This window comes from Simochromis diagramma, unplaced genomic scaffold (genome assembly GCF_900408965.1).
Source record: "Simochromis diagramma unplaced genomic scaffold, fSimDia1.1 OVJJ01000583.1, whole genome shotgun sequence".
Classification (NCBI taxonomy): Eukaryota; Metazoa; Chordata; class Actinopteri; order Cichliformes; family Cichlidae; genus Simochromis; species Simochromis diagramma.
Genome location: NW_024387285.1, coordinates 2,077,428 through 2,101,177, shown reverse-complemented (window position 1 = coordinate 2,101,177; position 23,750 = coordinate 2,077,428). Strand labels below are relative to the sequence as shown.

At 40.2% G+C, this 23,750-nt stretch overlaps 1 protein-coding gene across 1 annotated transcript; it reads left to right on the top strand.

Moving 5' to 3' along the window:
• Positions 1-3,142: 3,142 nt before the first annotated feature.
• On the top strand, positions 3,143-9,295 carry prdm8b (PR domain containing 8b). Its single transcript, XM_040003624.1, has 4 exons — positions 3,143-3,484; positions 6,125-6,349; positions 6,905-7,136; positions 7,354-9,295. Exons 2-4 carry the CDS (start codon positions 6,131-6,133, stop codon positions 8,607-8,609), a joined length of 1,707 nt encoding a protein of 568 aa, XP_039859558.1. The 5' UTR covers positions 3,143-3,484; positions 6,125-6,130; the 3' UTR covers positions 8,610-9,295.
• Positions 9,296-23,750: the final 14,455 nt, after the last annotated feature.

Sequence of the window (23,750 nt, the reverse complement as noted above, 5' to 3'; positions counted from 1 at the left end):
AGTAGACTTCATTTTAGAGCTCACCTGGACATTAACAATATTGTGTAAAAAAATCAGGTGTCAAAACCATTTTTAAAAAACGGTTAAAAACTTTCCTCACTTTGCCTGAAAAGGTTCGAGTCCCAAATTTCTCTCATTTCCAGTTTGTCTTTTGACGTGCTAATGATTTTAGCAAAATGCTAAATTTAACACAATTTTTTTTAATCTCATAATATTTTAAATGTGGTAGGTTTTTCTTTACTAAATTGTATCTTAGTTTGTTTGTCCTCACTACAACATTCAACCCAAAGCCTAATATTACTGTGTCCAGTGAACATTAAGGATGAAGATCTGAAGTGCATCTGTGAGCATCTGAGGATGCTCTCAGTAGATTTCAGCCTTAATAAATAAATGTAATTTAGACTGATATTAGTGATTTTATTGCCACAGGCATCACTGCATCTGTTCCACTTTCCACGTGTTGGATCGACAAAATATCGTCTACGGTAGAGGAAACACTTTTACTGAGATAAAATTTACACTTTTATTTCACTCTAAAAATTATTTTGCTGGTTTTTTCTTTGCAGTTTTCTCTTAACATGTGAATATGTTGGTATTAACTACAAAATTAGAATAAAATTTGAGTAGAAACTGAAGAGAAATGCTCTCAGGGAAAACTTCAGTTTCAAATGATCCAGATGACACACACTGCTGTGCATTTGTGTCTTAAAAGCACACACAAACACTTTATTTAACCATAGTTTATCGCACAGACATGCCCCTGAATAATTTTTTTATGTTCATGAAATTAAGTTCCTACAGTCTTACTAATAACCAGCTGATAGCAATGCCTGAGGGAAAAAAGGACACATTTCGTGTTCGTTTCTTTATTTTAATTTTAATTTTCAGATTGTCGATTTTGCTCTTAAGTGTCGTATTTTGATTTTTTTGAAGCCACGACTATTTCGACAAAGCTCGATGAAAAATACAGAATAAGTTAAGTGTGTTGGATTTTTCACAAGCACACAATGTCAGGCCAAATACCGGCAGCTCTCAGCAAACTGTGACAACTGTGTTTTATCCTTCAGGGGTTTGTATTGTGTGTGCATTTATTCCCCTCCGAAAAATTTGGGTGCACTCCTGATCACTCATACCATGACAGGATGCTTCAGCTGATCTGTACTCATATTTATCCACAGCACACACTGCAATCTCACACCATCTGTAAAAAAAAAAAAGTAACTGAAAATGACGGGCGTTTATATCTGAAGGTCTGGAGAGGACGATTATTTTAAAATATTCTATTTAGTATTAGGTCTTTAAAAAATGTTAATGTGATTAAAAAGAAGAGGAAATGATTTTGTTTTTCACATCCACGTTCTCCTCTTGCTTCCTTTCTGTCTGAGAACAGCTTTACTTTCTCTTCAGCTGAAACTAGAGGGTGAAAGATCAGCTGTTCTTTCAACTAAAACTAGAAGTTGTAACTTAAGTGTTATCTGTTTTTTCTAATATGCAAAAATTACTTGTGAAACTAACAACAATAAGTAAAACATCACCTCAAAAACCGCCTAAAATACCAATAAATACTTGTTTTTTCCCCTTTCCTTTGGTAAAAGCTTGAGAAAAGCTTTTTGCAGAATATTTCTGGTATAAGAGCAGAATTCAATACAAGTGAGGAACCCAGTTTATCCACATAACTGAGCTCCAATGCAGAAACCTCCAATTCTGTGTTTGGGGTTTAGTGTTGTTTTAAATGATCAAATAAACCACTACAGTGGCTCTGGGAAGGCAAAGTATTCCCAACCCTGTGTTACCAGGATAGGTGATTTCTGTCATTGGAAAATTGTTCCAAATCTTGGCAATCAAGGAACCAAAAATAACTAACTGACCCACAATAAAAATAAATAAATAAATAAATACATGTTCTATTTCTCTGTAGAAGCTGGGATTAAGGGTTAGGGTTTGTCCCATCAGTGGCTGATGATACAGACCTCACAAGATGATTGTAACCACTAACTAGAGACTTAGCATAGAGAATATTAATCATGTGACTGATTCATGAATTTTATGTTCAAAGTATATTATGTATATAATGTTCAAATAGTTACTGGTTACATCATTTTCTTTAAAAATGTCTATAACACCAGAAAGAATTTCTTATTGGACTTTACAATAAGAGAATGGGCCTTTAACTTCCTCTTCTTGATTTTTAGCTTTCAATCTTAAAATGACATGCAGGTTGAAAAATCAATGCACAATAGTACACATTTGATTTTTTTTTTTAAAGTAGCTATATTAAGACTTTGGTCAAGTCTTAGTTTGGGTACATTAGGAGAAATCTCTTGCACAGATAAAAGTAATGCCTTATTTTCAAATAGACATTAAAAAAGTCCTCAGTGAGCTGTACCTGACCTGCAGCTTTATTTCCATCACAATATCGAGCCTTCACTCAATGCAAATTATACACTGGCGCCCCCTAAATGAGCCCGAACACAGTACAGACAGCATCAGCAGCACTGACAGCAGCGGCAGAGATCCGCTGTGAGAGACTGCCCGGGATGCCCAGGCGCTCTGACCGCATGGAGAACCGGCTGGCACGGCGGGAGGCAGCGGGAGCGCGCGGTGCCCCCGGTAATGCCTGCTCAGCTCAGAGTCCAAATTCAAAAAAAAATTAAAAGTGCTGCGAGTTTAAACCACAGAGAAAGTTGGTTTGTTGCACTGAGCAGTACCACCATGCATAAAGGAGGCTTGGAGCCAAATTTGGAGGGGTTGAAGTGGTGCTTTATTGGGTTAACTTAACAACAATAATAATGATGATAATAATAACGATAATGATGATGATAATATTCACAGTAATAATAATAATAATGATGATGGAAGAACATTTTTATTCTCTCGACAACTCGAAGCTGCTGTTGGCTTCTCTCCTCTCCCCTCACAATAGAAATCTTCAACTTAAATGTCACTTTATTCCGACCAATACAACCACCAACTATTGTCATCTGAATTACAATAATAATGGGCGGGGGTGAGAGGGGTCTTTATCCCTCCGCACATCCATAAATCGCACGAAATGACAGTCGGCCAGTGAAGAGTTAAAGGGAGGAGACGGAGAGTGACACGCCTCATTGGGTAGATTATGTGCCGCAAACAAAAAGTGTGTGTCGGTGTGCCAGTCAGCCAGAGCATCGGGCCCCATCTGCACGCCTCTCTCTCCCTCTCTCTCTCTCTGTCTGCTTTTATCCGCGCAGCTCTCTCTCCCTGCCCCGCTCCTTCACTGCCAGTGTCGGCGGCAGCAGCAGCACTGTCACTTTCAGCACACTGGGGAGGAAATGTACTGATACTACGGAGCAGCCCGGGAGCGCATCACCATCTCCATCATCACCTCCATCACCGTCACCGCATCCCCCCTCTCGTCTTTTCGGGGCTTTTTTTTCCCGGATTGATTCGCAGCATCGCTCTCAAATCGTTTGTGGATTATTGTTCCCTCCTCATCGACGGAAAGGTAGGTCTGTGACGTGAAAGCTGTGTGTGGTTCGGATAGTTTTGGAGCAGGAAAAAGGGGTGGGTTGGGTGGTGGGTTCGCTTTGCGCGGCACGCGTCCTGCAGAATAAACAGCAGGAAAAAAATAGGGGGGAAAATAAAGCAAACGCAGATGTTTCCTCGCTGTCGCAGTTCAATCACAGCGCTGATTCGGGACAGTTTTAGCGGATGGGTGAAACACCCCCCAGTTTCAGCTCACCCCCACCTGCAGCGGGTTTGGAGGGAGAGGGTGGCTGCTTTCCTCCAGTTTGGATGTACAAACACGCCGCTCGGTGTCTCTTTTTTATTAATTCGAGCCTGGCCTTGACTCATATCAGTCACCCGATAATTTGTGAGGCTTTCATCCACCTCAAGCGACTATCTGGGTTCCTTTGAACATAAAGAGGTTCTGTTTAGTGCCGGAAACAATTTTTTTAGCTTCACATCGCAGCGCCGGGATCCGCTTTGGAAAGGCTGTGTGCGCAAAATGTTCCAGAGAATCTTCCTGCTGCTGCTAAACGTTTACGAAGTTACAAAACCCTATAAATCAGCCGACTTCAGAGGCAGCTGTTCTTTGTTATTTAATCAAATTTCCACACTTCTTTTAAAACAATAATACTAATGAAAATAATAAATAACAGTAGAAGCCAAACCAGAGGAAAGCATCGCTTTTTCTCTTTTTGCAGCCACAAAACAACTGCGGATACCGGGGACAAACAGACGGTAGCTCATCTGTTCCCACCGCCAATCACCGGCACGAGAGCAGTTATCAATATCCGCCAGTTTATTTCTGAACCGGATCACATTTACGCGCAAAAGCCACGTTTCTCCCTGCGCGCAAGAGTGCACAGACCTTTATCCCAGCTGTGGAGCTTTTAAATGATACTTAAATGATTTTCTAATTAATGGCTTCATTTTTTTGCACGAACTGTGCCAAGACCGCGCCTCGTGGACTATGAGAATAATAATAATAATAATAATGATAATAATAATAATTATTATTATTATCATATAATAACAACTGCACTCTAAACTGTTAATTATAGTTACTTTGTTATAGGCCCAAAGTACAACAGTAAATCATTTTTATTCATATTTTGCTGTTGCTAAAATAACCAAACAGTGATCAGAGAACATTATATACAGCATATCATTTCAACAATTTAGAAATGGCGTCTTAAGGAAAAGCTATTTGACTGAATTTATTGTTTGTATTTATTTATTTATTTCTGCCGTCCTTTGTGCCTAATTTACGGCCGAACAAATGTGCATCAGGTGCAGGCTTCCGCGCACAGATTCTGCAGTATTTAAACGCCAGAGGAGGAAGAGGGGAGGAGAGGAGGGAGTGAAAGAGACGCAGCCGTCTAAACACACACATTCAGAGGTTAGAAAGGGAGAAAAGAAATAATTAACTGGTCGTGCTGCTTTAATTACAGTCTCAGAGGGGAAAGTGGCGGATTATGGTAATGAGGCGACATACGCTGCCGCTTGTAGAAAGGAGAGAAAGGTTGGCTGACATGAAATCACTGACTTTGACAGTCCACTTGAAACCCATTGGACATGCTCTCTCCGTTGGACGTGCTCGGACCTCACCAGCTCCTACTGAGGGCGCCGTCGTCTTATTATCCTTCTCTTTTTTCTCCTTTGTAACAAAAACAGTCTTCAGACAATGTGAGAAATCCAACAAAACCAGACACGATATTAAATGGATAAAGATAATATTTATAGAAAAATCAATGATCACACAAGCGTGAAGCACAGTCAGCTCACTGGAAAAGTAAGGACGTTAAAAGTGACTCTGGGAACTGTAGGAAATACAGTAAACGCTTTAACAGGAAGCACCTGGAAATACTGAAGCACCAAACTTTTTTTTTTTCATAGTAATTTTTCATTTTCATTTTTCTTGCATCAGGCAGAGAGGACATTGAGGGAGTCCGCGAAGGCCTTCTGATGTTAAAATTAGCATTAATACTTTATTATATCACTTATGCGAACATTATATAATAATAATCTGATTGGATTAATAGCCGTGTATACTATTGTTAACAAGAAAAAACATTCTAGATTGTTTTATTCCTATACACATATAGCTTATTTTTACAGACAGCATTATTATTATTATTATTGTTAATAATAATAATAATAAGTATTATTATTATTATTATTATTATTATAAATTAATAAAAAATCACGTGATCACTAATCTCTGATTGATTTAGTTTTTTATTGTCGCTTTGTTTATTGTGATTGTTATATAATCGGATATTGGGAAACTACATCATCAATATGCTGAAAGTGTTGCCGTCATGAACTTATTACGTGGTTTGAATAAATTAAAAGGAAAAAAAACGGGCCCCTCAACGACGCCCTTGACAGCTGGTTTAGCCAATCTGTCTAGGAAGAGATTTATTTCCTATCAGCTGGTACAGCGGAGGGTATAATCCACTAAATAACCAAAGGTTAGGCTCCAATGTGTGATTTGTTTTTGCTTGATGAATATATTAAAGAGGAAATTACGCATTTTGGGGATAAATGACAAAAAAGAGGAAATTTGATGCTTTCCGTTAGACATTTTTGAGGCCTGTACTGACGCTGGTTTCTCGTGGTTCCGTGTGTCCCGCAGTGTGACATGGAGGAGTCCAGCTCTCAGAAGTTGGTGTGGGATGGGGACGCCAAAGCGGTGCAGCAGTGTCTCACGGACATTTTTACGAGCGTCTACACAACGTGCGACATCCCGGAAAACGCCATTTTCGGGCCTTGCGTGCTGAGCCACACGTCTCTGTATGACAGCATCGCCTTCATAGCTCTGAAATCCACCGACAAACGCACAGCACCTTATATATTCAGGGTAAGTGGAGCTTTATTTTGATCACAAATTTGAAATAATTTTATTTCAATGCATCCCTTATACAGGTTTTAATTAGCTCAATTATGACTGAAGACAGATTTTACTGATTGGCATCTAAACCGGCGTAAAATGACAATGTTTTTAATTTCTGTGCATTTATTTCTGTCCAATAATTAAATATAACCCTAGAGATGAAAACCAAAAGGCTAAAAAAAAGGAATAAAAAAAACATATATGGTCACTAAAATCTTATAGGGACATACTAGTAGATTTTGCTTGTTTTTAATAGCTATAGTAATTTGCTTAATTTCAAGTGGAAAATTAGGTTTATTAAAGCATTGTGAACATTTTTTGTCTTCCCTGAATTATTTTTTTAAACTTAGATTCCAAACTATAAAAATACACGTTGTGCCCTCCTTGTTTCTGCAGCAGTTTGGGGGTAATTCTCTCTTCCCATTTGCATCTAAAAAACAGCCTGAGAGGTTTATGGGGTGGAAATAATTTGAAATTAATTATTTAAGTATTAACCCAAAATGCTCTTGCTTGATGGCACAGGTGGACACTTCAGCGGCCAACAGCACCTCGGAGGGCCTGATGTGGCTGCGGCTGGTCCAGTCAGCCCGGGACAAAGAGGAGCAGAACCTGGAGGCCTACGTGAAGAACGGCCAGCTCTTCTACCGCTCGCTCCGACGCATCGAGAAGGACGAGGAGTTGCTGGTCTGGTACGGCAAAGACCTCATCGACCTGCTGCTGCTCAGTTCCAGCAGAGTGCCTCCCAAAAGCAAAGGTGAGCCAGTCAAGACAGTAAAGTGTTTCAGCTTGTGTTTAAACCATGACATTTATTGTTTTCTTCTTTTAGTTTTTACTTTGATTTCATCCGATGCAGGCTTCACTATCACGCACAATGCACTAAAGAATACATAAAGTTATATTTACTGCAGTGCAGTACAAAGGTCATATTCTTGAAGTAAATTTTCAATAATTTCCTTTTGTCCTCCGGTTAGGTTCATCCCACCACTCCTGTCCGGACTGCAGCCAACGGTTCCAGTTTGAGTTCCCTTTCTTGGCCCATCTCCGGTTCCGTTGCACCAAGAGACTGCAGAGCATTGCTGCAGCCGACGAGGAGCACAGCAAAGACAGCGGCACAGAGCGACCAAACGCAACCCCAACCAGGACCAGCCCAAAGGTAGTCCGCTCCGAAGGTTTCAGCAGTCATCAGGACAACAATAAACCCTCCACAGACTTTCATAACCTAGCCAGGGATCTAGAGAACAACCGGACCAGCCCGCCGAGTGACAAGGAGGCCGAGATCTGCAGCGAGAGCTCGGGCAAGAGGAAGTTCTCCGAAATAGAGGACAGGGAGTGCAGAGGACCCAGCCTTCCGCAGTCCAAGTCTAAAGACGAGCTTGCAACGTCTGTGCAGAATTACAGAGGAGCATATGGCCTAGAGGACAACCACCGGTCCTTCTCCCCACCAGGCTCCATAGAGCTGGGGGAGGTAAAGCGCAGCGCCTTTACTGAGGTTAAGTCAGCCCAGCACTCCAAACAGCACAGCAGCAGCAAAAGTCTCCAAAGCTCCAACTCTGAAAACAAAGATGGAGGTCGGCCCAGCAGCAACCCCTCGGAGAAGCACCTTAGCATCAGGTCTGTGCTGTCAGAGACGCAGCCGCCCCAAAGCTCGCCCATGGGCAGTGCTTTCACCTCCGTCAGCCAGCAAGGAGGTGGCAGTGGTGGGGAGAGGAAGAGTGCCTTCAGTCAGCCATCTCGCTCCTTTTCGCAGATCTCACCACTGGTGATGCCACCCAAGCTGCTGGACTGCCACCCAGCGGTGGGCGACACCATCTCCTCCAACAGACTCTACCAGGCTGACCACCTTGCTGCCAAGCTGCAGGGTGCAGAACTGGGCGCCAACTGCCCCGTGCCGGGCGGCATGGCCAAGCAGAACCCCTTTGTCTACGCCACCGCCTTCTGGCCCAAGAACTCCGGACCTATCCAGCTTCAGATGCCCTCAGCTCTCACCCTGCTGCCTCCCTCATTCACCTCGCTCTGTCTGCCCGCTCAGAACTGGTGCGCCAAGTGCAACGCCTCCTTCCGCATGACCTCAGACCTGGTTTACCACATGCGATCCCACCACAAAAAGGAGTACTCCATGGAGCCTCTGGTCAAGCGGCGGCGTGAGGAGAAGCTCAAGTGCCCCATATGCAACGAGTCCTTCCGGGAACGGCATCACTTGTCACGTCACATGACCTCCCATAACTGACTTTTTGAAACTAACAAGGACGAGACTTTTGTTTAACATGGACGGATTGTCAACCTGCCTGGATTTAAGCACTCCAACTGGAAATAGACCACTTAAAAACACAAGAACACCCCTTGCACTTACTTTCACTTTGGACTATAATCTTTGAATTCCTTTTCTGTCTGTTTGCTTTTACTCCCCTGTAAAAACAATTAATGTTTTGGGTGTATGCAAATGCGTTTTGACTTCAAAAATGAATCTATTTATGAAAAGTTCACTTAAAAGTTTGAGAATAAGGGAAGATTTAAATATGTGTAATTGTACAGTAAGTTGTATTTTATATCATATAAATGCAAATATAGAGAAAAATGACAAATGTAGTCATACATCATGGTTTACAACGCAGCGAGTTTTTTCATGTCTACAACCAATATGGACACAAATTGGGGATATTATGTCAGACTATATTTCAGAGTGCATGTAATATGAAATGATATTGATTTAAGATGCAGTCTATACATTACAATGTAAATAATTTGTTTTATTTGAAATACAAAGTGTATATTTTGTGTCAGTGGGGAATAGTTTCAGTGTTTCTTCCTTTTGCGGGAATTTACTACTTGATAGTTTATCTAATCATGTTGAATGCATTGACAATAAAATAGCTTTATTTTCAAACTGTGGCCTTCATGGATTTTTTTTTGACTCAAATATATATTAAAACAAATCTTTATATATTCTGTGTTTTGTATTCATACATTATAACATTAATTTTAGGGATGCAAAAAGTGGACAAAACCCAAAGGTCACTTTTTTTTTTTTTTAACCTTATTTACATTTTTTTTTTATAAGAAATTGATTTTATATATTGCCAAAGCTCAGTGTTACTAAAATAAATATAAACACATTATGTAATTTTTTTCCAACACACTCCAAAATAAGACACTATTACAGTTAATAAATCTGATGATGAAATATTTATTGTACATTATATGGATATATGGTTATCTACTATGTTTCCTCCTTGGAAATGAGCATTATTATTATTATTATTATTATTATTATTATTATTATTATTATTATTACTACAGCCATTGTCTTTATTTAGGTAGGACACATTATCCTCTTAATTAAACTTTAAAATAATAATAAAAGAAAACCTTTATCATACCTGCACATTGGGTGTTTCCCGTTGATAATATGGTCTTGTATTTATCGAAATAAAGTTAATGTAAAAGAAAATATATATATATATATATATATATATAAAATGTTCGGACTGGGTTTTTTTAGTCTTTATTTTTATTTATTTTTTTTATTTAAAGCAAAAATACATGGCCATGATTTTCAGGCTTCTCGGTAAGCGACCTATTGTTTTACTTTACTGAATAAAATCCGCGCCGTACGCCTACATTTACGATTCGTTTCCATTAAATCATTAGACTTATTTTTTTCTTTGAAGAGCCGTGAACAGCCAGTTACAGAGACGCCACGAGTTTCCCATAAATCAATAGGTGCAAATAATTTAAATTTATAATTCTTTAAACACGCCGCAAACTGAAGACAGCAGTGAAGTGCTGCTGTAACACCCAAATAACAACCGTCTATCAGCCCGACGGTGACCTTTAATCTGCAGGATATTTATGTCAAAGAAAATCAAACAAGCAAACAAAAAACAGAGTGATAGAAAGTAAAACGTGATAATATTTTTGGATCAGTACTCCTTATTTCCACCACGTTATGAAAAAGCAAATATCAAAAAAATAAATAAATAAATAAAAAAAACCACCGGGTAGGAAACGTTTCAGGCCACGAGCTGAACAGAAACTGGTTCAAGCGCGCCATCAAGTGGTCTGTAAGCAAACTGCACAAGCGGAGATCCCACTGGGCAGCCATAACGTGTTAGGATATATATGTGGAAAACTAAAACCCTTAAATTATATGTAATTTAAGATCTTTGTTTTTAACGACTCATCAGAATCATTATATGACTCATACCTGTAACCATGACAATATCCCTATATGACCATGGCTGATTTATATATATATTTCTATTGTTTCTGAAAACTAAAATATCAACTGTGTCTCGAATCCACTGTGACACTGGTTCATGGAGGAATGAATATTTGAACACTAAAAGTACACAAGCATCAAAGAGTATATGGTAAAATATCACAGCCGCAGTTTTCCCAGTTCAAGTGTCAAGGGTTAAAAAGAAAACAGCTCCTGGGAAACCACATCATCAGCACGCTGAAGCTCGGCGTCATATCCCAGAAACCACTTGTATGAGGACACAGGGCTGCATGAGCCTGAATTGCTGAGTTTTCTGTATTTGTTCAGAACTCTATGGTGCCTGCAAAGCACAGTTCTCAGCTCTGCATAATTACTATTAAAGTGAAAACTTTGAAATGAGCATTTCAAGTAGGAAAACATAATTCTGGAGAAAATGGATCCCTCTTCTTAGACAGACATCTGAAAACCTGAAACCAAATCTGTGTTAAAAACGTCTGCTTCTGGGTGAAAAACAGAAAAACTGCAATGCAGGATAAGAGAGGAAGGATGCCTGTTTAAATAAGCAGACAAAGGATATTTATTAGGTCATCTTCTTGTGTAATGTAAAGCTTTAGGCTGAACTGCATCACTCAGGAGAGCAAAGAAAACAAAACTAGAACTGGAGCTGCAGTGAGAATGTGCTGGATGGAGAGCAAAAGCACATAAAGAGGTAGAGGCTGAGAGGAGTGGATACAGCAGGAATCTGCGAGGCTCACATGATGATAAATTACAAACCGGTGCACATGTCCGCATGTTGCATCTCATCTCAGAGCGGCACACACCTCCCACTACAGCAATCCAAACAGGTCAATCTCACCGTAAAGGCATGCGATCGACGGGAAGCGAGGCCATCGTTAACTATCACCGCTCGCCCTCTCCTCACAGCCCGGACGCTCCTGTGATATTTTGTACCCTCGTGCTTCGCTGCTGGTGTCATCGTCCCTCTTGGGCCCCAGCTTCCCCCCCGTGTCACATTTGTCACTGCATCACTCATCGCGGAGCAGCGCGGGACAGTTTATATCTCTGCTAAGCTGGCACTTCCATTTGGCCTCCTGCCCCAGTCACACTACATTTTTACATTTCAGGCATTTAGCTGACGCTGACATCTAGCAGGGAAATGAACAAACAGGTACAAAGACCTCAGACAAGTTCAGTTATTTGATAGGAAACATGGCTTCTGGACCCTTCTTTGGTTTTAGTTTGTTAGTCCAGCTTTAAAACTTACGATGTGTTGCATGCACAAGATGGGAAGATTTCTGCAGATGTAATGTCAGAAGAAGAGAGCCAAGATTATTTTTGTTTAACGCTTCATGATAAACTCAGAGGACAAAAACTTCCTTTGGTTTAGCAGGTTTGTTCATGACTAAACCATTAGATGCAGTGACTTCCTAGCTGCTTTGCTTCCTGTTTTTGTAACTGTGGGTTTATCTGTATTTACTTCTTTTTACCCGTGCCCAGTCTGCCTTCTATTTTCCCTTTCTAATACCCGTCTTGTGTTCCGCTTTCTGTTGTTCTTCTGGATCTCTTTCTTTATAATAAGATGCTGAATGTAGTTATGAATGAAGTTATGCTGACATAAAAGCACTGCTTTATCAGGACAAGAAGACCTTGACATTAACACTCTTCAGTTTGACTTGTAGTAGTGGGGTTATTGATATTTAGTGGGGCTTGACTCTTGTGTCACTTGATGGGAGGAAATCAGGACAGAGGGGAGCGGTGTAGGTGGACTGCTGTCAAATTCAAATGTTGCCACTGATTTATTTCCTTCTAAAGGTTTCTGCATGATGTAGCTTTACTTATATATTCCCCTAATGTTAACTACGAAAAGCCAACACTGCATCTCTCTGTGCTAACTGCTGCGTGATCACATATGTTGTCAGAAAGTCGTCAGTTAAAATTTTCCCGAGTTGTGACTTTGCCTGAGATTTTAGTTAAACACATTCCTTCATTGCACTGAGAGACAGCGATCCACCCCGAGTTACATTTCAGTGCAGTATGGTACGAAGTTTATTCTGATGCAGCTACCACACCAGCGTGTAAAAACACGTCTTCTGCAATCATGGACCTATTACTGCAATGAATGACAGTAACTACAGTACAGTAGTCTCATGTTTGGCGATGAGCTCTGCAGCTCAGGTTCCAAGGGCAGTGTTTTTCTAACCATTACAGCTTTAGCGAAGGTGCTGGTACTGCAGACACATCCGGTTAGAGCTGCTGTGAAATCTGACGCTGAACCTATAAATGAAACCCACATTGAAGGTTTCTATTGTAGGAGCCCCAGTAACCTCTTGCTTATATTAAGAATAATTCCAGTGGACGCGCTTTTTAAAAAACTTAGCATGTTTCGTATTCTCTGCGACCGACACTGAAAAAGCTGTGCAGTACAACGTGGTTTCAAACTGACTTTTGACGATCTCAGAGTAACAGGAGCCACTAACGTTGCTCCTGGAGCATGTGCTGAGCTCAGGAGCTCCAAACACAGGTGTCCTGTGTGCGCAAAGGGTTGGGACATCGAGCTAACAAGGCTGTGAAAGAAAAGCTCAGATCAGAAGTATCGATTTCACACAGCGTGAGTCCTGGCCTGCGGCCCTGCTTACAAACGCAAGCTGTTTTCAAGTCCTAATCCAGGGTTTACGCAAGGCCAGCTCCTCATGCTGCTATCTGATGTGATGTCGCTGTCATATCATTATTTTTTGAATGTCTAAATATACACAAACAGCACCATCTCCTGTGCACTCGCGCTATTTCTGACTCACAATGCACTCAATCTACAAGTCTGCTGACAGGGACAAATTTACACATCAAGTCCACCCCGAGCATCTCGCTCTCTCTCTGAGACTCTACCTGTCGTCTGCTTCTCAGATTCTTCAAATCGTGGCAAAGAGTCTGCAGATAGTACTGCAAGGCTGGGAAACAGGTGGCTAAATACAGTATACACAGCTGCACCTTGTTAAAAAAACAGCAGTATAATATAAAAGACCCTTAATAAAATGTACATTTATAGGTACATAGCTACATAGGTAGTCATAGGACTCAACAGGACAACAAAATATGACCTCCTGTTTTACCAGGTTAAGAAAAATAGAAATATTGTAATATTAACATTGTAGTTTCTCCAGCTTGAGCATGCGTGGTCTTAAAAGCATTGGGTTAGACAGCACTGCTGGTGAATGCTTTGAAGACTATTTATGTTAAAAGTTAAAGCTAAGAGAAAGCATCTAGAAATGAAACAAAAAGCACTGAAACAGTTTTGTAATTAAACACAATGATATTTGTGGACGTTAATGTTTCAAACTGAATTTTATCAGGAGAAAATCATTTAATCCTCACTTAAAAATAAAAAATAAAATCCACTAACTTCACATTAAGAGAACTGGGATAATTCCAAGAACACTATAAACACCCTTTTCAGGAGGAACCAGAGATATGCTGCTCATGGTGACTGTTGTTATTTAGGTTTGGTAGAGTAAGTAAAATATAAGATCATATATTTTCTGCATTTTTGAGGATTTCTTGGTTCTTGGTTGAATCTACTTTCAGCTGCACCCTTATACGCCTTTCACAAGAGGTGACCACAGCTCTGCGTGTTTGATTTTGCAGATTATTTTTAATTTCTGTCTCCTATTTCCCTCATTTACATGACCTAATTTGTATAAAACTTTCTCTTAGCTGAAATTATCCATGAATTCTGTTAGAAGGCTAAATAACAACATTAAATATATTAATTTTTGGTGGGACAACACTTACATGAAACCACTACACTCAACATATCCTGTGCAAGTTTCAGGCACGATGAGATTACGGAGGCTTTGAAGGGAATGGAGAAAAAGCCCCGAATGTGGAAGAAAGAAGTGTAAAAGGCAAACAGTGACAGGACCATTTTGGGTGTAGATGTTCATATGTTGATAACCTTATCCTGTAGCTGAAGGTTGGAGGTGTGTGTGCAGGCTGTGGAGTGCATGTGGTACAGTGACTGGAACCAAACACCTCAGAAAAGAGTTACGCAATTTTTAAATGATACACATAGAAAACAAAACTACTTGGTAAAAAGTGGTTAAAGACAAATTTGTTGTGTAACACTGATTGTAGTAAAAGTAATGACTCGTTGTGTATTTTCAGCATACTGGTCACATGATGTAGAGACGGCGCTTCACGCAGCCAGAGCCAGTGACTCTGAATGTGGTCGTATTACTTTGTTACACATTCTGCTGCTGAGGCCCCCCTCCTCCTTCCTTTTGAAGCACATCTCCATAACAGCCATAGCACACAGTTTTCTTTGAGACCCGGTTGGCATGTTGTCCCTTCCCCCCTGTCTTCTGCACCCCACATGTCATGAAAGTCAACCCAACTTTATCAGTCACAGTAATGACCGCAGAGCTGGATGACTCTGTGCTTCTTGGCTCAAGATGAATGTTGGCCTGTCATGTGCCCATCTTTCTAGGACGATGGCTAAAACTGCACACGATATCTTACTTCTTTACCACCAGTAGCCGTCCACTTTAAACTCACGACAACATCAGCGACACACACAAACACCCACTAGGCAGTTAAAAGTGCACAAAAAGAAATAATACAATCTGAATGTGAATTGCAAAATTTGACAAAAGTCATCAGGTGAAGATGAGGAAGAAAATCGGATTTAAAAACATGTCAGAATTGTACTTAAAAAGCAGTTATGCGAGCCTGGATTTTACAAACCAAGCAAGGACTTGAACAGAGCATTAACCAGAAAAGGACACTGCAAAATCCACAGGTTTCAGATACTCTGGACCACCATATACGATGCAAACAGATCAGCAGCAGACAGAAAAAAATAACAGATGATTATTTTTTTCTTAATTCAATTCATTTTATCGATATAAATATATCACAACAACAGTTGGTAAAGATTCTACAATGACACGGAGAAAACCCAACAATCAAACGACCCCCTATGAGCAATGACTTGGCGACAGTGGAAAGGAAAAACTCCTTTTAACAGGAAGAAACCTCTAACACAACAAAGCTCAGGGAGGGGCGGTCGTCTGCTACCAGTTGGGATGATGGGAGGAAGACGGGACAAAAGACATGCTGTGGACGAGAGCTGGAGAGTCTTTCTTTGTGAAATGGGTGGCTGGACTTCCATGACTATGATCCACACTGACCAGCACCCAGTGTTGGGGAGCAACGGAATACATGTACCGCCGTTATGCATTTAAAATACAAAATCTGAGTAACTGTATTCTGTTACAGCTACCGTTTAAAACGGTGGTATTCAGAATACAGTTACTTTGTTGGGGAAAAAAAAAGTTACTTTTTTGAAATAAATGGATTACACGGCGGCCTTTTCCTGTTTCATACTGTAGCGGGTCATTGTATGTTAGGCTATACCCTATTTTTGGTAATTCCACGCGGGTGGAAACCCAAACAAAACACACATTAAGAGGCTCAAATGCCCGTGTCTTAATCTCCCGTCTCATAATGACATGAAGAAATATTTTTTAAAATTATTTAATATGAAGGCAACAGGCAGAGTGTTACAGGCATCGCCCTAAAGAATGTAGCCTCATGGGCAGTGTAGTCCGTGCTGCAGGGAGAACGGACTGCCATACCCGTTATGTGAGTGGAAAAGTACGAGCTGTCATCGAGCAGAAACGGGAGCTGGAAGCATGTAAATATAATAATAACCACTGCAGCCAAGAAGAGTGCCTGACGAGCCCAGTTGTAAGTAAGCGATTAAGACTCGAGTGTACACTGTGTTCGTGTTTTCCTCCGAAACAATAAGTTCCGTTGGAGCAGCCTTTCAACGCCTCTCTCTGTCTCTCGCTAGCAAAGTTGACCCAGACAACAAAGTAAAGCTAGTTTTCGGCACCAACATATTAGCCAGAGGTCCCTTTACTACGGCTCGGAGCCGCGAATAGTTTTCTATACGAGATCGCTGCAAAAAGTGCAGCCTTACCTAATGTCCACCTACTGTTACTCATTTTATATTAAGATTTAAAATCTAGTTGCTATTGGTATGGTGATAAAGCTTCAGTAATAGTAATAAATCACACAGCAATAGTACATTCATGTAGTTGTAAAAAAAAGCATGATCATATATTAAGTAATCCAAAGTATTTAGAATAAGTTACTCTCAATGAGTAACGTAACGGAATACGTTACAGAATACATTTGGGGGGCATGTAATCTGTAATCTGTAGTGGAATACATTTTAAAAGTAACCTTACACAGAGACCTGGACACAGTGTTGCCACTGGTTTTCAGCAGTGTTTTTTCTATTTTCTTTCATGTGACTGAGTCAGCTTTGGTGTCAGTACCCAGGTCTTCATAATACATCATGGTGCCATCTGAGGTGTTTGCTTTACGCCGTAAACAGATACCGTAAACTTTACGGTATCTGTTGTTTGTTTAGCCTCTGCCTTTGGTGAAAGCTAGTTATCAAAGTAAAAAGTGTAGCTCCTGCTTACACCTTTGCTGTCATTTATTTATTTATTTTTATAAGCTATCTGGATTTATTAATATTTTCTATACTGTAAATAATGACCAAAAAATACATAAAAAAAATCAATATCAAGTCCTGGTCTTGCTTTCTCTTGCGTGATGTTGGCTGTAGTGACCACATGACTATGGTTAAATGATTTAGAAAGAACAAATTAGAAGGAAAAAGTGCTGATAAAAAATTATATTTATATTACCTGCCTGTTGAATTTATTTGTTGTCAGGCACATATGCACACAGTGGCATCTAGTGAAAATCAGAAATCAGAAAGGGTTTTATTGCCAAATGCTGAGCAGGTTTACAACATTAGGAAATTGCTGCAGTAATTAGTGCAAACATACTGTCATATAACGCTTAAATAGACATAAAAATAAGAATTAAAAGTGCTAAGTAGATAGATATATACATGAGTGCAGGTATATAAAATGCAACCGAGGCTGGAATAGATAAAAGAGCATTAGCATTTTATCAGGATGCGACTTTTTCTCCAGTTCACATTATTATTTCTGATTACTCTGTTTATAATTATCTTTTGAAATTCCATCCTTTCATTTCTTTTTCTTATCCAAAGTTTGGTCATGATGGCGCCAGGTTAAGTGCAATATCCCAGATGTCTCTTTTGCCAGGTCCTTCTAGGGATCCTACGATGCTCCCAACCCAGACAATATATATTTTCTCTGCAGAGAGTTGCAAGTTTACTCTGGGTCTCCTCTCAACTGGGTGTGCTTGGGAAACCACTAAGAGAAGGCACACCGGAAGCATGATAATCAAAAGCCTGGACCACCTCAGCTGAGTACTTTTGAAGTGAAGGAGCTACAACTCTACTCCGAGGTTTCTTGCTAAACAGCCTAGCCACCATAAAGAGGACACTCATTTCAGTTGCTTCTACCCAGACGTCATGACAATCGCATTAATGCAGATGCAAATCAGTCTGCAGTTTCAGCAAAACACTGGTTTCTGATAGAGATGGTGGATTGTCCCACCATCAGTTGGGTGGAGTTGTTACGCCAACCAACAGAGTTAAAGATTTTTAGCATCTAGTTCATAACCTTGTTCATTTGTAACTGCTCAGAACTCCAACAGGCCATCACCAATTACGCATTTTAGTTGGAAGTGAAATAAAAGGACGTATTTAGAGAAAATTTTGCTCCCAGAAATCTCTGTGGAGGCTCATCCACTAAGATTTATGCATACTTTAAAACATTTTGATCACTAAAAACAATTTACTTTTTTAAAGCGAGTCCTACTTTCAGGAAATATACCCAACCTGCTCCAGTTCCAGATGCTGCATGTTGTTGTAAGTTCTACTTTTAGATATGTATTCAGTGACTGAAGTGACTTTTCCTCTTGTCAAAACCATTAGTAAATCAAGATGAAAGAAAACGAAAAGGCCGCGTAAACACATATGTTAATCCTGAACTGTCAAGACTTTGTTTTGTGGGAGTGCATGCATGTGTGTACGCTGGGAGTTCAAGTGTGTGATTAGACCCAGTGAAAGCTCCAAATGAAGATGTATGGTGGCCCAGGGGTGGGCCAGATTCAGAGGTGGATAATGGATTAGTGAAGATCAGTGTTGCTCAGTCTGGCTGTTTCCTGTGAGGAAAAACAGACCAGATTTATCTTCCGTCCTCCAACCCATGGCCACCCAGGCACCACTTAAAGTGAAAAAAAAAAGGACCTGTGTCTCATGTGTAAATATCTTTAGAAGGGACTTTATCTGTGGAAAAATGGATGTACCATCATGAGTTGACCAGAACAGAAAGAAGAGAAGGAGAGTTTCTGTTTTGATTGCTGGCAGATGTGTTTCTGGCATTTCAGGAGAAGTGAAAAGTGCTAAGATTTAAGTTTTTGCTGCCCCCCCCTTCTCCCGCTGTTAGTGCTTTTGGAGTTACCTGGCTCCAATTTGGAAATGTGCATAATGGAGTTTTATGTGTCAGCTGGTATGTGACACAGGGTTAAAATGTAATCCATTTTTGACTGAAAACGAGTCCATAAACACTTAAATTCCAGCTGTCAGCTGGAATCTGAAGCACACAAACACACAGTACCAGCTACAGGCACAAACAGCTCCATTCCTTTCTGCTGGATGAGCTCCAAGTCTAGGATTGCAATCAGCTGCTTTTCAGCTGTTTTACCAGGAGCTGAGGACCTCCAATAAAGTCTCCACAGGGAACATTTCAGCACCTGAAATCCATCCAAGCAGTACACTTCCACACCTTAGTCTCAGCAACTACACCAGAGCTCTGCAGGAATCTGATCTGGGCCTGGGTGGACATGGCTGGTCTGCTTACTCGTGCAGTTTCACTCTCTATGTGTGCACGGAAAGCTGTTTTATGCATATGTGAACTATAGGGCAACCTTTTCTATTCTTGGCTTATACTTTCCTAAATTAGTACAACTTATTTTGACTCAAATCCAGGCTCCGCAGCAGCGACTCTAGCCTACAGCACATGAGTCACCTGTTCAACCAGATGAGCTATAGCAGCACCATCAGCTGAGAATCTTGGCCAAGGAATGAGCCACCCTGCATGGCTGCCAATGTGGTACAACGAAGGCCAATAAAAAGCTTTTCACTGTAGAAAATCATCCTGATCAGGACATCTCCCTGCTCTAAATCCAGTTGCAACAAAACGAAGAGCTGCAACGTGTGTGTGTGTGTGTGCACCGTCTACGCGCATCAACAGCAAAAAACACACGTGCAACACACAAAACTGCCCCTCATGTGTTGTACAGACTGGCACAAAGTGCCCATTTGTTCAGTGGTGATCTGTGCAGATTGACATGAATCTGTTCAATATATGATTAATTTCAAAGAACCAAACATCAGTAGTGATGAGAAACCTCCTTCTGCTTATTTGTGTAACATAAACATGATTTTTCTTGCATCCATGTCTCGGTTATGGTTGAATTTTTCTCTCTTTTAATTAGATTTTATCACAAAAACCAAAAAACTCTTTTATTCATAAATGTGCTCTAACAGAGGCAAATGCCAAACGTTAACCATATATGTTACTTTTAGATAAGTTGTGCATTGAGAGTGTATTGAATTAATACTCATGTGCCCATCAGAGAATGAAAACAAACCTAAAACTTACCATTTCTGAACAATAGAAACTACGCTGAAATTAGAAAACTGGCTCTGGAAACTCACTGAAGCTGAAGCAGCTGAGACGATACACACACACACACACACACACACACACACACACACACACACACACACACACACCCTTCTTTTCAGTGCTGACAGGTGGAGTATTTGTAACAAGTGAACAGGTGCTGCTTTGTGGCTCCACCAGGAGACAGTGAACTGAGAAATCCAACAACAAACAAGTAGCGGTGTTCTTGTCCTGCTAATTACCGTGAGAGCTCTTTGATTATAACCTTAGTCTGAAGTTTGGTTAAAAAGCACCCGAGCCCAGGTTTTGCAGATCACATGCAAATTTTTCATTTCCCCCTCCGTGACCTTCCTTTTTCCTCTAACTACTAAACTTCTTCCAATTTCTCAGAGCTGTCTTTCAGAGCCAGCCTTGAACTTCGGTTAAAGGGAAAGTTCAGGGAAAATGGAGATCCGCTGGGACTCAAAGAGGTCACCAGCAAACTTAACAACACAGCCAGTGGCAACTACTGGACATCTCGGCGCGGCTCCCGAGAACTTCTGATGGTAAGAAAGCACCGATGAGGGTGAACCACATCATGTTTGTGGATTCAGTGAAACACTTGACGTAACACTTCTAAAAGTCAATGCAATCAGCTGGCAGTAATTTATTTCTGTGTGGCCTCTTCCCACTGCTGGGCATGCCTACATTCTTGTGCAAAGTAGTATAAACACTGTAAATCATATATGGACACAGCTGATGACTATGAGAATAACTTGGCTGACCCCTTTAGTCATAGATGAAGCTTTGGGCAAGCCACCACTGAAAGGCCTGATGAACCATCCTAAAATATTAAGTGACCAAAGAAAGTGTACACACCAACTGAGAGTCCACAAGTAATTTCACTCCCACGAACGAGCTCAGTAGCATAATAATATACAACAATCTGAGGCACAGCTCATTAATTCTGACCCATACACGCAGGACACATGGATGCTGAAACTAATGCATGTGTTCATATCAGTGTAGGTCTGAAACTACAAAGCTTTAAGCTTTATGGGATTACTTTTATCTCACATTAGTTATTTGCACACAAATGATTGTTTGAGCAGAGAAGAACTTGTCTTTAACCTCCTAGGACCTGGCGTCCACATATGTGGACATCACATTTTGGGTTCTCTAGACCAAAATACTAAATTTTGCTCCACAAGGGCCTGATATCCACCTACGAGGACGTTATACTGCCACTGCTCTATCGAATTTTAAAATGAACGTCCTCATATGTGGATCTCACAGCGCTGTACTGAAAACCTGTTTGTGATTGCTATGATTGCCACAGTGACCTAAACTGGTAACAGATACTATTTTCCTTTACAGTTAAGTTGCAGCTTTTGAAGTGTGTTCATTGTAGCAGTAAGGCATGAGTTTTACTTTGAAGGGTCCTGGTTTGCATGATGTTTCAAGTATTGAGTCAGTGTTTGGAGGCAAATCAGTGTCTTCATGTAAAATATTCCTCCTCCTCAGATACATCGTCCGGACAAATTTAAAAAAAGGAAGAAAAAAAAAGAAAAAGTGCAAAGATCATAAAGAAGAAGAAAAGTCAGAGAAAAAAAGCACAGAAAGAAAACAAAGAAATAATGACTAACTTTATAAATAAAAGTATTTGCAGGTAAATTCAGTCCCCACTTGATTAAAAAAACTGATTTATTTATAGATTCATTACATCCTTATTTAGCAGGTTTTAGTGTTTCTAACGTTTCACAAGTTTGTGAAATAATTTCTTTGCAAATTTTTAGAAAGGATAAACTTTATACACCACTTCAGCACAGTCAGCCCAACTTATACATGAGACAGAAGTCTTTTCTAAGCTCACTTTTGTAACATTATTCTCTTTTTCCTTTTCCATTTTTAGTCCAAAAACAGATCCCTTGTTGATTATTAGCTTGAAAGATATTCAGAAATCCTTACATTTTTTCCGTTAAGGTTCTCAAGTAACATAAATGAGATCATTGGCACTAGGGGTGCAACGATACACAAAATTCACGGTTCGATATTTTTTCGATACAAAAAAATGTTCATGCCTTTTTAATTTGTCATTTATTAAAATTATAAATATATATTTTAACTCAAAAGTACAGTTTTTAAATGTAATGTTGCTGAAACAACAAAGTAATAAAATAATAAATCTGATTGAGGAATCACTCATCTTTGGAAAAGAGAGTTTATTACAGAGAAATGGCTCTTTCCAAAATAAAAACTATATTATAGCTTCTTCTGGGCTATATTCTCAGCAGCATATTAAACATATCAGGTCCCCATAAGGAGAATCCTGTGCTAACGGCTGTCTAAATGACTCGGGTAAAGTTTGTAGCATGCGTGCTTGTTGTTTTTGTCGGCTTCCACTTGTCTTTGCACTAGGATGATGTCGGAGTAAATGTGCAGTCATATTCGTTGTGTTCCCACTAGTGCTGTCAGCGTTAATCTGAAATGACATTAACGCCACAACACGGCAAATCTCCGTTAACGAGCTACCGGGGATCACCCCGTGCATGGGGCTGGACGGTGTCAAAACGTTAACAAGCTAACTGTGCTAACACACTAGCTCCCACCCATGTAATTGAGCATTGCGTGGCACATCCGACATACTGTTTTACTTTTGTCCATGACGCGCTTACCTTCAGGGTCATACGTCACATGAAGACCAAAATAGTTCCAAACGCCAGATCTGAATGAGGGTGGGGGAGGTTCAATTTGCCATGTTGCAAGGAGAGCTTAACTTCTGTCTCGCTAGCTTGCCCTGCGCTCAGTGAATCTGCGTTCGACTACTCCACCTAGGCTGCACTGTCGAGCGCAGATCCACTGAGCGCTCAACACAGACAGCATCGTCAGAAGAAAAGTTGATAAAATAAATTAAAAATTTTGTATTGTTCGATATATCGATACGAATATCGTTGCACCCCTAATTGGCACATATTCATTTTGCCAAGCCATCCAATAATAATTGACTTTTTCCTTATTAAAAATTTATTCTGTAGCAACTTTGTTGATATTGTGATTCTTCCAAAATGCTATGTGTCCATGTCCACGCCCACTGGGAATGCTGTTAAACTGGGTTTCCATTTTTTGATAACAGTTCTACAACACCTGATGGAGCTACATGCATCCCATACATCTTTTCAAACCCAGAGTTGTACTCATAATAATACTGTAGTACGACTGCTGTCACACTTCTTCAATCTAAGCACATCTGTATGGTGCCAGCATCATCCATAGGACATAATGTCAATGTGAGACCATACCTGTACTTTCCTTGTTGCAAACTGCCTTGAACCTTATGTAACACATACATTTATACCACGAGAAGCCAACCAACGTTCAGTCAGCGCTATCACCCAACAGTAAGAAGCCTACGTAATAGAACAGTCTGAAAGTTCAAATTTATATGAATCTTATGACCTTAAATATTGAGTTTGCATTGCAGATATTTTGACTTGCCACAGTAGGTCTGCCATTGAGTTACCTACTTAAGTAG

Excerpts from the sequence above, each read along its gene's own strand:
- prdm8b (XM_040003624.1), top strand. The coding sequence starts at position 6,131 with ATGGAGGAGTCCAGCTCTCAGAAGTTGGTGTGGGATGGGGACGCCAAA. Across the intron at positions 6,350-6,904 it reads CAGCACCTTATATATTCAGG|GTGGACACTTCAGCGGCCAA; the intron begins GTAAGTGGAGCT and ends TTGATGGCACAG. Across the intron at positions 7,137-7,353 it reads AGTGCCTCCCAAAAGCAAAG|GTTCATCCCACCACTCCTGT; the intron begins GTGAGCCAGTCA and ends TCCTCCGGTTAG.